Source organism: Delphinapterus leucas, chromosome 5 (genome assembly GCF_059928025.1).
Source record: "Delphinapterus leucas isolate spDelLeu-1000000601 "Yukka" chromosome 5, BTC_Dleu_Yukka2, whole genome shotgun sequence".
NCBI classification, from domain to species: Eukaryota; Metazoa; Chordata; class Mammalia; order Artiodactyla; family Monodontidae; genus Delphinapterus; species Delphinapterus leucas.
In genome coordinates, this window is record NC_143133.1 from 113665160 (window position 1) to 113681745 (window position 16586).

Sequence of the window (16586 nt, forward strand, 5' to 3'; positions counted from 1 at the left end):
TGCAAATTAAGATCATAAATATACCCAATATCACTAGTTGTCACATAGCTATTAACGGTATGACAGGCCTTGTGATCATCAAGTTCTGGCTCAGTTCTCACCGTTACCTCCAGTCTTCCAATGATTCAACATCAAATGAGAAGAATGATTAAATTAAAATATCTCATAGCTTGGAAGAAAAGAGGGGTATGGGAGCAGAGATCAAGATGACAGGGAAACCAAGGATTCGGGGAAGTTTTACGGTATCTTTGGTCAAGTACTGAAATCCATATACTTCATTCTACTTAAATACCTGCAGTCAAGGCCTGTGGTGAGCGCTGCTTCACTGCTACGCGCGAAGATTTGAAAGTTTCAAAGTTTTTAGCCGTATATTTGATTTCATCAAATTTCACTAACATCTGGTTTGTGTATTCCATAGGATTTGCTATAGTGGGATTTTACCTGTATGATTAATTTCTCACACAGATCCAAAGCAACCACAACACACTCACTGCAATGGAATCGTTTTGCTTTCAAAATCTTCTAGCAGTAGGTATTCCTCTCCTTCTTCAGAAACAAAAGATGACCCTTGGCTGGTTTACAATCACATAAGAAATGGAGCAAGATCACCATTTATATATAAATCAGTGAAATCTGTTAAGCAAGTAACACTGTGAACCTGTAACAAGGACTAAGACACAGGAGACAGATTTCCAAAGGAGCCATGAAGGCGCAAGTGTTCTTTGCCAAAAATGATAGACAATGTGCTTCTACAATAAAATCTCCTGAATATCGGAAATCATTCGTGGAGGAACATCAACCTGAATTATAAGCCTAAAAGATGAGCTTCTACAGATGGTTACTTTTAAGCCTTCAAATCAGGCTTTAAAAAGTTTAAAGGTAAGATGCCTAAGGGTATGCACGTACACGCACAGAGACACAGGTGATTTACCTGGTGGGTTCAGGCTTCTTGCTCTGACAGTTGATTAGCAAGAGGTAGTCTTGAGGATCCTCCTGGATGCCAAGGGTTTCCAGGTGTGGTGGAAGGCTAATTAGCTGATATGGAGGAGGTGGAGCGGCAGAGGAGGCATCCACCTGGGTGGATGGTGGTGCTGTATTTATCGCCAGTGGTAAATCAGCCGGTGCTTGTAAGGAGCTGCCAGGTGGCTTCACAGGATCTGCAACACCCAAGTGTGACCGTCACTGTCCATCCCATTTTTTTTAACATCTTCATTGGAGTATAATTGCTTTACAATGGTGTGTTAGTTTCTGCTGTATAACAAAGTGAATCAGCTAGACGTATACATGTATCCCCGTATCCCCATATCTCCTCCGTCTTGCATCTCCCTCCCACCCTCCCTATCCCACAGATGGCTAGTGGGAAGCAGCCGCATAGCACAGGGAGATCAGCTCGGTGCTCTGTGACCAGCTACTCGAAAGTTTGGAGATAAATCGTTTAAACACACGGAAACAGGATAAACCAGGACAGTGTCAGTTAAAATACGTGCTACCTAAATGGCAACGCTGACACAGAAAATTACTGGTTCTCGTTAATAACGAGATCTGAAGGGTAGGGTTCTTTCTTCCAGAGGCTCTAAAAAAGCCATGGGTGGAAATTCCCTGGCGGTCCACTGGTTAGGACTTGGCGCTTTCACTGCCAGGGCCCAGGTCCGATCCCTGGTGGGGGAACTAAGATCCCGCAAGCCTCAGGGTACGCAAAAAAAAAAAAAAAAAAAAAAAGGCTTGGTTAACGTTGCCTTGAACACTCTTTGGTTTTGAGGTTATTGGGAATGGAGATGTTAGCCCAAGCAGCAGCAGACTTTTTTTTCATGATAATAAAGCACTTTCTAAGCCAAGCCAACCTTCCAAGGAGACCCATTTTATTATGTGGTATCTACAGGCCCATGGTGCTGTGTGTACCAGGGCGAGCTCTTTACCCCATGTTTATCTTGCTGTTCATTCTTTTCTTTCTACTTCTTAGCCACCGACTAGGGAGAAAGATGTCTAACTCCAGGATTCACATTTAAGGAAAGAGCTTTTCTTTAAGGCATCACCTCTTCCCTCCGCTCATAGCCTCATTTGCCGTTATCGGATTTCTGTAGTATTTTAATGCAAAAGGGGTCAGCAGGTAAAGAAGTAATTTATTAAGCACTTAACTACATTCTGAAAAGACATATGAACATAGCTAAATTGTGTAGAATGGAGTAATCTGAAAACAAGTTGAAAGCCTAGAAATAAAATCTCACACAACCAAGGTAATTTTTGAGGGCCCAAAAGAAAAATTCTGTTAGTCTGGTTAGGAATACGGGGCTATAGATCCAGAAAAAAAGGTAAATGCTCATATTCGAATAAACAAATCTGTTTATTGTCTGTTTATATTAGAACAGAAAAGGCTGGGTTGAAACTGAGATTTTTCACAACAAAACAGTACCTAACGATGCTAAAAAGTGGTAAGAAGACTTAGTATGTTCTACAGAATAGAATAACAGGCAGGTCATTTGGTCTGTCAATTCCCCAGGGAAGAGCGAAAGGTCTGCTCTCTCTTCTCTAGATTCTACAGAGTAAGTCCATGTGCTTTTGATGAGATCTTTATGTATTCAACATTAACATCCACATATGCACTACAGCCAAGCTTATGTAGCTTATTTCAAAACTCTTCTTCCTAGGCAGAGAAGCTCATATCCTAATGGTAAAGCTTGAATGATAACACGTGAGTATGGCTATCTTTAATTAGTTTATCTTTAACTGTGGGTTCCCAAGGCAAACCAAAAGGATCAGAACTCCTGGGGCAGATGCTCAAAAACACTCCATTCACCCAACAGAAACTTACTTATTAGCACTTTCTCTATACCAGGTTGGAAGAGGTGAAAGCAATCCCCAATGTGCAAGATCCCTTCACCTGCGCGTGCAGTTTGGAATTTGCTCTTCCAGAAATCTCTGTGAGCCCTGCTAGATGCTAACCGAGTATGAAAATTTCTTTCTGTTGGAGACTTTGGCCTGGGTTAAGGAGAACTTGAGCTAATTTCTAATGTTCTATCTTTGCTATGCTGCACGCAATGTTAAGTCTTCACACAAGCTCATCTAACAAAAGCTAACACTTTATGACAGAAATTAATTCATTCTTTCTTATTTATGAAAGGCCAGAACAGACGATGGTGAGAAAAGGATAAATTAATTTTTCGACATTTATACAAGATAATGGCGTAATTTCGCAGGAACTCATAAGTACCTCATCATGTCTAATTGATGCTGGTTATAAATAGTGTTTATAACATACCCTATGAAATGTTTTACTGTTTTGATTTTGAAACAAATATAAACAGATTTATTTAAGGGGATTTGAAATGCCCTAGATTAATCAGTGACTCAGAGTAAATCCTTGTGGAGTGTTAAACTTCAGAGAACTATGAAAAATATTTACCCTTTAAAGACCTTAAGGAAAATATATACAACATTGAGGAGAAAAAAAAGCAGAGGAATCAGAAAGTAGTTGCTGTATTCTATGTAGCCTACAGGGTGTATTCACAAGTATATTTTATATATTTCTTTCTTCTACCACAGAGATATGGTAAAATTGTATAATCCAGTTAAATGTTTACTTCTGACCAAACAAAATCAAACTAAACACTGGAAAAACTTTACCGCATAAAATAGTATGAATTCTAGTTTTCCACTGTAACTCCTAAAATAACTTTTCCAGGCAGTTGTTTTGTTTTGTTTTTTTCAAGTCGTTGTTTTTATAGATACACTTTTAATATTTTTTCTAAACTGGATGGCTATATACTAAACGAACTGAGTGATTCATCTTAAGTGGGAAAAAAGTCACCCAGCCAAGCAATCACTTTTGTTTGGCCTTGTTTTATTAACACAATGGGACTATCTCATTTTTAACCTTCCATTTCTGCCACCTGTGAATGATGAAAGTGTTTTACTCTTTTATAGCTGCAAGAGCCTCTCCATTTTCTGACAAAAGGACTGGGATTCAAAGGTTCCTTTTTAAGCAAAAAAATCTTGTTCACAATGTGGGAAGACTTATGTATACTTCTCGGAGGCAAGAAGTAGAGAGAAACCTCCATTATGTTCACTAGCAAGCTCATGGAAGAAAAGACCTTCAAATAGCCGTGAACAGCAAGCCCAACTGTTCCAAACCACATGGCACACAAAGGACTTTAAAAGGTAAGGGGACACTGCTTTCCCACCTCGGGCTCAGATAATGCACCATCTTCAAAGTTTGAGTGTTTGGGATGATTTTACTCATGGTAATTTGACTATATCCTAAACTCTGTGTATTTTAATGCCAGCATGGCATGGTATCTAAATATTCTTTAACATAAAACTTCTAGCCAAAGTTAACCAACTGGTCTGAAAGAAGAAACTTCTCTTCAACCTTAGAAAGACATGGGATTAGCCCCCATTCTACCCTACAAGTAGTTGAGCAGACCATGTTTATTGCTTTCTGCCTCACTTGGGTTTCTGACTGACTGTTCTTTCTAAGTAATGGTGGTATCAAGTTTCTGAGAACCAAACATCAGCATAGGGTGTGCTTCTGTGTGTAAAATTATTTCCTCTCTTAATTCAGAAGGCATGAAGAGGATAATTGGCATCCACTAAAGACCTCATATGATGCTTGCTGTAGCAAACTCTTAATTTAATTTTACTTAGAAAGCTAATAAGTATTGCAAAGGAAAGCCTTAACGGGTTTTCAGTGAAGAGGAATAGATTGTTCTGTGAGGGGAGCCACAAATAATAGATTGGTTCACACGATCCCTACCTTAATGCACAGTTTTATCCCATTTGGAAGCATAACACTCTGGAGTTAGTGTCCCTCATACAAGCTGGAGTGCCCAGCCAATGCCTTGAAATATTCAAAATAATATTTTTTAAATCAAATGGTACACGTGCTTAAGCTCAGGGAAGCAATCTTACTCTTTATTATGGGTAAGGTAGACTATTTCAAAGTTGATGTGATAAGATCCTCTGATTTTGTAACTACTGACATACCCTGCCTGAGCACGTGGTAATAAAACTGTGGTATTGCTCACTTCCTGTCAGGAGACCAGATGAGATCCTTTCCTCCCAAGATGGGCTACATTTGTTGACAGAACATTTGCTTGTTGCTATTGCAAAAGTTTTCCCTTTATGTTCACAATTAAAGGTAAATAGGTCATGGTTGCTCTATATCTACTGACTCTTGATTTACCAGGTCTGTTGTAGATTTTTTTTTTCTGTAAAGAGAAGCATTTCAAATAGATTTATGTGATTTATATACAATTAACCTAGAAAATAAAGAGTCCACAAAGAGTAGGCATTACTATTAATGCTAAAATGGCCATCTTCTACTTCCCCAGTGGTCCAGTGGCTAAAACTCCCCCTTCGGGACTTCCCTGCTGGCGCAGTGGTTAAGAATCCACCTGCCGATGCAGGGGACACGGGTTCAATCCCTGGTCTGGGAAGATCTCACAGGCCGTGGAGCAACTGAGCCCGTGTGCCACAACTACTGAGCCTGCGCTCTAGAGCCCACGAGCCACAACTACTGAAGCTCGTGCACTCTAGGGCCCACGTGCCTCAACTACTGAGCCTGCGTGCTGCAACTACTAAAGCCTGTGCGCCTAATGCCCATGCTCTGCACACCACAAGGAAGAGTAGCTGCCACTCGCCACAGCTAGAGAAAGCCAGCACGTAGCAACAAAGACCCAACACAGCCAAAAAAAAAAAAGAAGTTAAAAAAGAAAAAAAAAAAAGACTTGGCCTTCCAACGCAGGGGGTGCCAGTTTGATTCCTGGTCAGGGAACTGATAAGATCCCACATGCCGTGCGGTGTGGCCAAAAAATAAAAAATAAAGTAAAAAGAGCAATTAAAAAAAAAAATGGCCGTCTTCTCACTTCTGAACACACCCTTATTTATGGAAGAACATTTTATAAGGGCAAATCTATCAAATGGATACAAACAAGAAAGGGCGGTAGTCACAATTTTCACTGAAGCAACCTGAAATGTCTTCAAATTATTTAATCAAAAATCGAAGACCTTTCATCAGAGTCCAATCTTATCTGTCATGACCATCTATCTCCTTAATAGAATGTGAAAACATTCTTGGAGACTTTTAAAACAAACCCTTAGTGCTGACAAATGATTTAATTTTTATCCAGAGGTGTCATGGCATCTTGGCAGAATTGCTTGTTGGGTATTTGAGAAATCTAGGTGCCTGGGCCTCACTCAGGAGACTCAATGAATCAAGATCTCAGGGGCAGTAGCTTGAAAATGTGTGATAAAACAAAAGAAGACAGAACAGACTCTGGTTGGACTGGTCCTCAGGAAAATGCAAAGTAAGACCACAATGAGATACACACTCACTAGAATGGCTAAAATTAATGACCCACAACACCAAATGCTAGTAATGTAGAGTAACTAGAAATTTTATATGCTGCTGGTAGGAAAGCAATTGGCACAATAACTTTGGAAAACTAAAGCTACTAACAAATCTACTAAAACTAAAAATATATATCCTACGATGAGTTGCAGCAATTCTACTCATGGGTGTATATACCAAAGAGCAAAGTGTTCGTGTCCATCAAAGGGCAGATGTAAAAATGCTCACAGCAGCTTTATTTGTATTAACTAAAAACTGGAAACAAGCCAAATGTCTATCAACATTTGAATAGATCAATAATTTATGATATATTCACACAGTGGAATGCTACATAGGATGCTGAACTCCTGCGACATGCAACATAGATGGATCTCACAGACTTACTATTGGAAAAAAGAAGCCAGACTCAATGGTTTTATTTGTGTAAAGTTCAAGTATAGGGAAAACTAATCTATGGTGATAGAAGCAAAATAATGGTTACATCTGAACTTTTTTCTGGGTTTTTACTGGGAAGAAACGAGAAAACCTTCTAGGGGACTGGAACTGTTCCATTTCCGGATTTGAGTGGGGGTTTCACAGATTTCTATTTCTATGTATAGATACAGAATGGATATGTAAAACTATATTGAACTTAAGATCTGTGCCTTGCACAGTAATAAGTTATACCTGTATGAAAGAGTAAATAAAAAGAAATTTAAGTTCCCTAATTAAGAAGCACTGCTTTGCAGGAATGGCAGCGTGTGTATATTCTCACATTAGCTTACCTACTTTTCTAAAAGGAAGAGTATCAGAGAATCACACTATTTTTTTTCTTTAAGCCAGTATTATCTGGGCATTTTGAGAAAAGCAACTCAATTGATTAAGAGGCAACTTTCTAAACTTGCCCCTGAAATGAGACCAGGGGCCTCCGCACCAAGTCAGTTACATTCAGCCCTAAGGCTGAGTTTCCTGGCACTTGTTTGGCAGATTGTACAGCTTCCACCTCCGGGTAGAAACAAAAATAAATCTGCACATTTCCAAGAAAAACAAAAGAAATTAGTTTCTTGGTCTCAAGTTTACTAAATAAAAGCATTCATAGGAACCACACACAGGGCAATGAGCTAGAACTGAAAAACAGATTCAGCCTGCCAGCATTCGAGTATTCAATAATAGCAGTGGTCACCTGGGGCAGCGGAAATAACATGGTAATGATATTTTGAGAGGTTCCTGGAATCAAAACACAGGTCAGAATTTTCCCCTTTCCTTTTGTTTTCAGGAGAAAATTAGTTGTTCTCCTAGGGATTGGGGATAGTTATGTTCTCAGGCTGTAATACCAAGCATAGTCTATTTCTTCCCACGTCTACCCTGAAACGAGTTTTAGTGAAAAATCATTTTGTGTTATTAATTTTACGCCAAGAGTGGGAGCATATTCGGCTGTCTGAAAAGGGAAGAACACAGGGCTCAGGGGACAGATCTAGGTAAAGACAAAAGCCCCTATTATACAGTGAGTAGAGGAGAATATAAAGCAGGTAGTAAAGTTAATGGAAGAACAAAGATTTTGATATTCCCTTTGTCATATTAAACTGTATGAATGTGATCACAAAGGATAACAGCAGTTCTCTGCAGTTTAGAATTTGATACAAAACTTTAAATATGTGGAATTTTTTAGAAGGCATCTAGCAAAGTCAGCTACTACAAATGAATAGGGAAATACAATAAATGGCTGGCTTTTAAGGGCTTTTTGCAGTTTTGCTACTATGCCTCAAAAACCAAAATTATAGAGCAAAATAAAACTATTTGTGTGGCTCCTTGATACTACACAATGAAGGATTGCTCATCTTTCACCGATTTATTCCAAGAAACTCAAGTCTCCAACACAGTCTAGTAAGACATTTCTGACTGTGGTTATTTGGGAGATGGCCAGGATGAACTTGTAAAAACATCTAAATTATAGAATTGAAAAAATACGTACAATTGAATTTAGATATAGATCAGGAACTAAATTTAAAAGTATTGGCAAACTGAAGTCCTTAGGGACTTATTTTAATGAACAGATAAAAATGATCTGTGGGGTTCCCTGGTGGCGCAGTGGTTGAGAGTCCGCCTGCCAATGCAGGGGACACGGGTTCGTGCCCCGGTCCGGGAGGATCCCACATACCGCGGAGCGGCTGGGCCCGTGAGCCATGGCCGCTGAGCCTGCGAGTCCGGAGCCTGTGCTCCGCAACGGGAGAGGCCGCAACAGTGAGAGGCCCGCATACGGCAAAAAAAAAAAAAAAAAAAAAGATCTGTGATTAGCATAGCTCCTCTTGGTAACCAACTCAGCTTATATACATCAAATTTGATTAATCATATTATTAATTTTCTTACAACTTCCCCTTTTATGGATATTGCGAAGATTACAAGTTCACAAATTGAGAGCTTCACTCAAGGCAGATATACTTCTAATCTGTTTTATAAGAATTTGGGAGTTTTGCCACTGAAAGGTGGCTTTCAAGTTTTGAAACTTTCCCCCTCCCTATACTAGTAAGTTTATGAAGTGAAAACAGGCATTGTAACTGATTCTGACTACTAATGCCAATGAAGATGTTCCACTAAGGACAAAAATCAAGTTCTCAGTACATTATCAGTTATAGTCACAGAGCCATTTAAAACCACCTAGGCTTTTCCCGATCCTCCTGAGATGCAATTAGCTGCTATCTATGCTTTTGTTTTTCTTTTAGCGGAGCACCTAACAACTGGTGTTATAATTCCTAGATTATTTGCCTGTCTCTCCTACTAGACTGACTTAAGCTCTATGAGGGCAAAAACTGTATTTATACACTTCCACAGTATCATACTTTAATATATAAAATTATATCTTAATGTTATATATTAACACTTTAATATATGTTAAAGTATGATTTACATTAAAAAATGTGAACACATATATGTACATACATCTAACTTGCACTTATCAACTGTACTGAATTATTTTGGGTATGACTCTTCTCTCACTAGATGCTCAGTTTCCTGTCTATATCTCTCATCTGTCTGCCTAACTGGCCACCTAATATGTATCGGTTGAATGAATGCCCAAAGCCTAGTGGAGTACTGGCAAACTCAAATAATTGGGTAGATAACTGAATTAATGTTCTAAAGCAGACAAAACCTATCTACTTCCCAGAGCTGACTGGCTCCCAGATGATAAGAATCATTCTAAGGTGGACAGATGGACCAGACTCCTTGCCTTAAAACTTGCAAAGCTAATCTGGGACACTTGAGCATGACAAATTCTTATTTTGGGGGTTCTCAACTCTAACCACCCCCAAAAGTGCTTCCAAAAATTACACACTCACATTCCTTAACCGGAGAACGCACTAAGGGGGCATCTTATATCCTTTGCTAAATCGGACAATTATAAAGAAAACAAAAAGAGACAGAACACCTACTGTAGTCTTTCAGATCTGCTGAATCTGTAGAGGCAACCAATGGAGACAGAAATCTGCATTTATATCCCCCCAAATTCTAAATTGAAAAGGTAGCGGGCAAAAAGAACAACATCAACACAAAGATGATACAACCACTTAAATTATTTTAGCTGAAAATCCATCATACAAGGAAATGAACGTGATGTCTAAATCCAATCATTATCATTACTGAGGGGCTGTTAACCATTAAAAGGAGAGCGATCTCATTTGTGACTTCAACTGAAAAATGCTCTGCTGTACTCAAGCATAGATCATGTAGGCACCCAAGAAGGGAAAGGAGTTTAACTGGAGTCAGAAGTAATACCAGCAGGCCCACTTAAAATGTGAACATATTTAGTAGCTTCACAAAAACAACTGAAGCTTTAATGCCACATGTGCAACAATTGCTTGAAGCTTTTTAATCAGTAGAACTCTGTTGAAGAGCTCTAGGTCATTAGCCTCGGGTCTAAATCAGACGCCTCCTTCCCTTTCTCAGCGCTGTTTTCCCTCGAGCATTCTAGATTTCCTCAGCAAGGGGTTTCCCCCAGCCCACTGGGCCAATCCCAGCCCTGGAAGCCTCCTTCTCCTGGGGGCTGCCTGGCCAAAGAGGAAACAGCATGCTGACCTGAGCTAATTAGAGATGATGACTGTTTCACTTCAATGGAACTCTTGAAGTTGATTGTTAACACAATTTTTCCACCCCTCACTGAATCTCCAGCACTCCTAAATATAGATATTTGGAAATGCATGCTTGTCAATGTGAGTATAACCATGAAAACAACAGGGTCAAAGACCCTATTTAATAAGGTCGCCTTTATTTCTGATTCTTGGCTCTGCAATCCTAAATTAGTATTGGAGTCCCCTCCGTGGGTTCTTAGTGTTTGTTTAAAAAGGAAGAGAAGTACAGAAGTAGACAGGGAATATAAAAGGTCATGACGGCTATATAAAAGCACCCAAAGAGGAATTCCACTTGTAAAATTCTTCTTGAGGGACTTCCCTGGTGGCACAGTGGTTAAGAATCCGCTTGCCAATGCAGGGGACACAGGTTCGAGCCCTGGTCTGGGACAATCCCACAAGCTGCAGAGCAACTAAGCCCGTGTGCCACAACTACTGAGCCTGCACTCTAGAACCCGCGAACCATAACTACTGAGCCCGCGTGCCACAACTACTGAAGCCCATGCACCTAGAGCCCACGCTCCACAACGAGAAGCCACCGCGATGAGAAGCCCGTGCACTTCAACAAAGAGTAGCCCCTGCTCGCCGCAAGTAGGTAAAGCTCGCATGCAGCAATGAAGACCCAATGCAGCCGAAAATAAAAAAAAAATTATTAAAAAAAAAATTCTTCTTGAGGCCTTTAATCACTCAGCTCCTCCCAGGAAAGGCACTCAAATCTCAGATACTCAAGCAAGTCTCCCCTTGCCTTTATCATTCATAGCCCTCTGCTCCAGCCAAGGAGGAGTCTACTCCATCTCTGGGCCCTTCCCTAGACCCTAGGCCTGCAGGTTCTGCATCCCTCCTTTCATTTATGTAGATATAACACTACTTCCTTCAAAAGCCTACAGCTCACAATTGGTCTTTCTCCAAGAAGCTTTTCTTCACTACCTCTTTTTCAAAACTTGAGACCCCTCTTCCTCCATGCTTTTTTTAGGACCTTTGTGTTAAGTAAATTCATATGTTTGTTACTTTTTCATCATGTTTTGTGACTGATTCTCATTTGCTTTTCATAGGTATTGACAGTCACCTTGGCTATTTCATAACTCCATAATCCAATATCGTTTAAAACATAACTCCTGTATCCATCATTAGACGAATGGATAAAGAAGATGTGGCGTGTGCACGCGTGCGCGCGCGCACACACACACACACACACACAGTGGAATACTGCTCAGCCATCAAAAAGAAGTAATGTTGCCATTTGCAACAACATAGATAGACCTGGAGGGTGTTATGCTAAGTGAAATAAGTCAGACAAAGAAAGACAAATACTGTATGATATCGCTTATATGTGGAATCTAAAAAATATAACAAACTAGTGAGTTTAACAAAAAAGTGAGTATAACAAACTAGTGAGTATAACAAAAAAGAAGAGTATAGCAAAAAAGAATTTCATACAGAGATGAAATTAGTGGTTACCAGTGGGGAGAGGGAAGGAGGAGAGGCAAGAGAGAGGTAGGGGATTAAGGGGTACAAACTGTCATGTATAAAACAAGCTATAAGGATATACTGTACAACACAAGGAATATTGCCAATAGTTTATAATAACTATAAATGGAGCATACCCTTTAAAAATTGTGAATCACTATATTGTACACCTGTAACATATAATACTGTACAGCAACTACACTTCAATTAAAAAAAACTCCTGAAGAATTAAGTTGAGCCGCATGAAAATGTTATTTTAACAGGTTGAAATATCAAGTATCAGCAGTGTTAAGGTTCAACTTAATGTTTACCTTGGAACTCAAGAAATGCTCTTAACTAAGTATGCCTTCTTGTCATCTTCTTCAGGACATTATTTAGACACTGCCCCACAATGGTAGTCTCTCTTTCTAAAATCTATAAAAATTTCTCCTTAAACTGATTAAAAGGTTTGCTTTTTCTAAATGTTGTTACTATTATTAAAAAAATATTATATTGTGTAACTGAAATAACAAAGAATTTTACGGTTTTTAAAATGTAGTAATAAAGGAGAACTCAGGTTGAGTCACAAAATCTTGAACTTACCTTCTTCTGTAGGATTAAACCCACAGATGTCACAAATACAACGAACCCACTTATTCATCTCCTCTTCACTGTCTGCTACCAAGTAGAAAATCCGGTCAATGGTGTTGATATCAAAAATGTAGCTGTTTTCAAACTCTTTTTTGTTAAATGTCAATCCAGCATCAACTTGCTGACATAAATTTAAATCAATAATGCGGATAGGCTTCTTGGCATGATCATTTTTGTAATATTCCAAGACATCTGGATCTCCAGTTAAACGGCCACTGCGTAACACAAACCATCTCCTCTTCCATGCCTAGGAACAAAACAAAAATATCCATCCAGTGTTAACTTGACAGAAATTTTTCAAGATGCACATTTGTCAAACCAATTTTATAAATGCATTGACTAGAGAAAGTCACAGACAATGTTTTGTTTCCACAGAATAATCTACCACTCCGGCAAAGTTTACTGATGCTTCCTCAATTAATTTAATAATGTGTGTATACACATTTATTGTTTTCTATTAGATCTTCTGATAAAACATTAGAAGACACCGATGGATATTAGAAGCTATTACATTGATAGGTAATATCAAGTCAACTAACCAAGGAAGATTTAGTTTTTACTAAATATAAAAAGCAAATGGTGCTGGGAAAACAGGATATCCAAGTGCAAAAGAATAAAGTTAGACTCTCACCGTATCAAATAAAAATTAACTCAAAATGGATCAAAGACCTACAGGTAACAGCTAAAACTAGAAAATTCTTAGAAAAACAAATACGGAAAACCTTGATGATATTAGGTTTGGTAATGATTTCTGGATTATGACAGTAAGAGCACAGGAAACAAAAGAAACGCCAGGGAAACTGGACTGCATCAAAATTTTAAACTTTTATATTACTGAAGAACATGATCAAAGAGTGAAAAGGCACCTCACAGAATGGGAGGAAATATTTGCAAATCATATATCTGATAAGAAATTAATGTCTAGAATACATATAGAACTCCTACGACTCAGTGACAATGAAAATCTACAACCCAATTAAAAAATGGGCAAAGGACTTGAAGAATTTGACTCCCCAAGAAAGATATACAAATGACCAATAAGCACAAGAAAAGATGTTCAACACGACTATCAGTAGAGAAATGCGCCATGAGATACCACTTCATACACATTAGAATGGCTATTATCAAAAAGGCAGAAAATAGCAAGTGTGAGCCAGGATATGAAGGAACTGGAACCTTTGTGCATTGCTGGTACGAACGTAAAATGGTGTAACTACTGTGGAAAATGGGATGGCGGACCTTCAAAAAATTCCAGTGTGGGTATCTGACTCAAAAGTATGAAAAGCAGGGTCTCTCAGAGACGTATCTGTACACCCATGTTCATAGCAGCATTATTCACAACGGTCAAAAGGTGGAAGCAACCCAAGTGTCCATTGATGAATGAAGAGATAAATGAAATATATACAAGGAAATATTATTCAGCCTTAAAAGAAAATTCTGACACATGCTACAATCTGTATAAACCTTGAGATGTTATGGTAAATGAAATAAGCCAAAGGGACAAAAATTGTAGGATTCTATTTATATGAGGTACCTACGGTAATCAAATTCACAGAGAGAGAAAGCAAAATGGTTGTTGCCTGGCGTTAGGGGGAAGGGGGATGAGGAGTTAGTGTTTAATGGGTAGAGTTTCAGTTTGAGAAGATGAAAAAGTTCTGGAGATAAATGACTGTGATGGTTGCACAACAATGTGAAAGTACTTAATGCTACTGAACTGTACACTTAAAAAATGATTAATGGGCTTCCCTGGTGGCGCAGTGGTTGAGAGTCCGCCTGCCAATGCAGGGGACACGGGTTCGTGTCCCGGTCCGGGAAGATCCCACATGCCGCGGAGCGGCTGGGCCCGTGAGCCATGTCCGCTGAGCCTGCGCGTCCGGAGCCTGTGCTCCGCAACGGGAGAGGCCACAACAGTGAGAGGCCCACATACCTCAAAAAAAAAAAAAAAAAAAAAATCCATTTAGTTAATATATGACATCTACTTGTTTCAAAATAAGTAAATATCATCTCTTAGTAAAAGGACACCTTCACAGATACCTCCCTATCAAACAGTAAGCTTAAAAAAGGAATAGAGAAGTAAAGAGAAAGGAAAACAGAGTATTATGTCACTTATCCAGGGCCATCAAGGAATCACATCTTTTTGTAAAAGTGATTTCTCCAGATAGTGAAGGTTCTGTCTTTAAATACATAAATGACTTTTTAAAACCTTAATGTCTTTCATGGAAATCCTTCTAAAATGCCTTACTACATAATTCATTGAACATAATTCATCCATTCCCCAATGTCTCAGACTAAGTATTACAGGCATCAATTTCTATACTGCACTTCAGAGAAGCTCTCGGGCTGCAGGACTGTTCGGAGGGTTATCTGTCCCTATACTAAATAGTGCCATACTGCTGTGCTTGTATATAGTTCATCTCTAACCATTTAAATACGGTCTTTTTTTTTTTTCTCTCTTAGGTTTTCACCAGTTGTCACTTCTCCCTTCTAATCATATGGTTTATAGCAGGGGTCCCCAACCCCTGGTTCACGTACCGGTATTGGTCCATGGCCTGTTAGGAACCGGGACGCACAGCAGGAGGTGAGCGGCAGGCAGCGAGTGAAGCTTCATCTGCCCCTCCCCATCTCTCGCATCACCACCAGAACAAACCCCATCTCCCCTCCACCCCACCCACTCCGTGGAAAAACTGTATTTCACGAAACCGGTCCCTGGTGCCGAAGAGGTTGGGGACCGCTGGTTTATAGGATGCCAAACTGTCTCCTGCCTCAGGGACTTTGCACATGCTGTTTCCTAAGTCCGGGATGTTCTTTCCTCTCTTTGCCAGGCAGACTTTGACCTTTAGGCCTTCCCTTCCCTGACCAACCTCAACTCAACCACCACCGGTTGTAGAGCAGGGCATAATGTTAGGGACCCCATCACATACCTATGTAGTGATTTTTGTAATTTGCAATCCAGTTTTTCTTTGTATTTATTTATTTAGTATCTAACTCCCCAAGCAGACCATAAAGTCCGAGAAGACAGTGACCATGTCTGCTTTATTTGCCGTTACATACTCAATGCAGAGCAAGGGCCGAATACCTAGAAATATTTGTACAATAAATAGAATTCCCCTAAGACTATGAAGTTGTAAAATTTTTGAGACTATTAGATTATATTGGCCACCCTGAATAGAAAGGCGTGTGCTTTCAAAACCTCTTCCACTTGAGAAAAATACTGAACATTTACATCATAAAATAAACATAACAGCTTTACCAAAACACACACACAAAACACCTTGGGAAAATGACAAAAAAGAGAAGAGAATGAAATATGTCCCTTTGCTACAGCTCATGTGTCACTCTTCGTCATCCAGTTGACTGCGGCTCCCCCAAACATTTCTTTGCTTCCCTCTTGAAATGATACTGTTAAAATGTAATAGGCCCTTGGAAACTAAAATACATAGCCAAGAAATGAACAACAGTGAACTGCAGGGCACTAGACAGATTGGGCTAGCGATTACAGAGGCCGAGAAGACATTATCTAAGAGATGAACCCTTGCAGCAGGAAATTACAGCATGAAAACACAGAATTTAGCCAAGCAGCACCTGCCACTTATTTATTTATTTTTAATGTGGTCCAAATGTGAATGTTTGTCTCAGTCACAAAATGAGTCACTCTCATTGAATCTGGCACAGATTAAACTGGAAAACAAAAGCAATTACATAAACTACACACTTTAATAAGGCAGATACAAAGGTTCTCTGGATTAGGGTACAAAGCACAATTTAGCCACAGAATAAAGCTTGATGCTCGACAAGAGAACTGACATCAGCACCCTTGCTAATCACAGCACAAAAGCTTCTCTATGTTTTGTCTGAGCACAAAATGGGTCCACATAAATCAGTCTTTGTTATCTGAAAATATCTGGGATTCTTAAAGTTTGCCCTATTTTTATCCTTGCTGCCTTGGTAGCCCCAGAGAAAGCTGCACATTGCCTCACCAATCCTACAGAGCAGTAACAGACAAAAAGGACACATTTTCTAGAAACCCTCAAAAACACTCCAAG

The 16586-nt window shown here is 39.4% G+C and overlaps 1 protein-coding gene across 6 annotated transcripts in view; it reads right to left on the reverse strand.

Moving 5' to 3' along the window:
* GAB1 (GRB2 associated binding protein 1) overlaps positions 1–16586 on the reverse strand; it is a 139043-nt gene that overhangs the window by 42966 nt on the left and 79491 nt on the right. For 5 of the 6 annotated variants that reach the window (XR_016393396.1, XM_022599736.3, XM_022599737.3 and 2 more), the window contains 2 exons: positions 12496–12790; positions 932–1157 (listed from right to left, as the gene is read on the reverse strand). Coding sequence is in view for 5 of the 6 variants with exons in the window: in XM_022599736.3 (XP_022455444.1) it covers positions 932–1157; positions 12496–12790 (521 nt within the window). In the remaining variant the exon portion in view is untranslated. Of the gene's footprint in view, positions 1–491; positions 573–931; positions 1158–12495; positions 12791–16586 lie in introns of all 6 variants that reach the window. The other variant, XM_089912420.1, reaches the window with a different exon arrangement.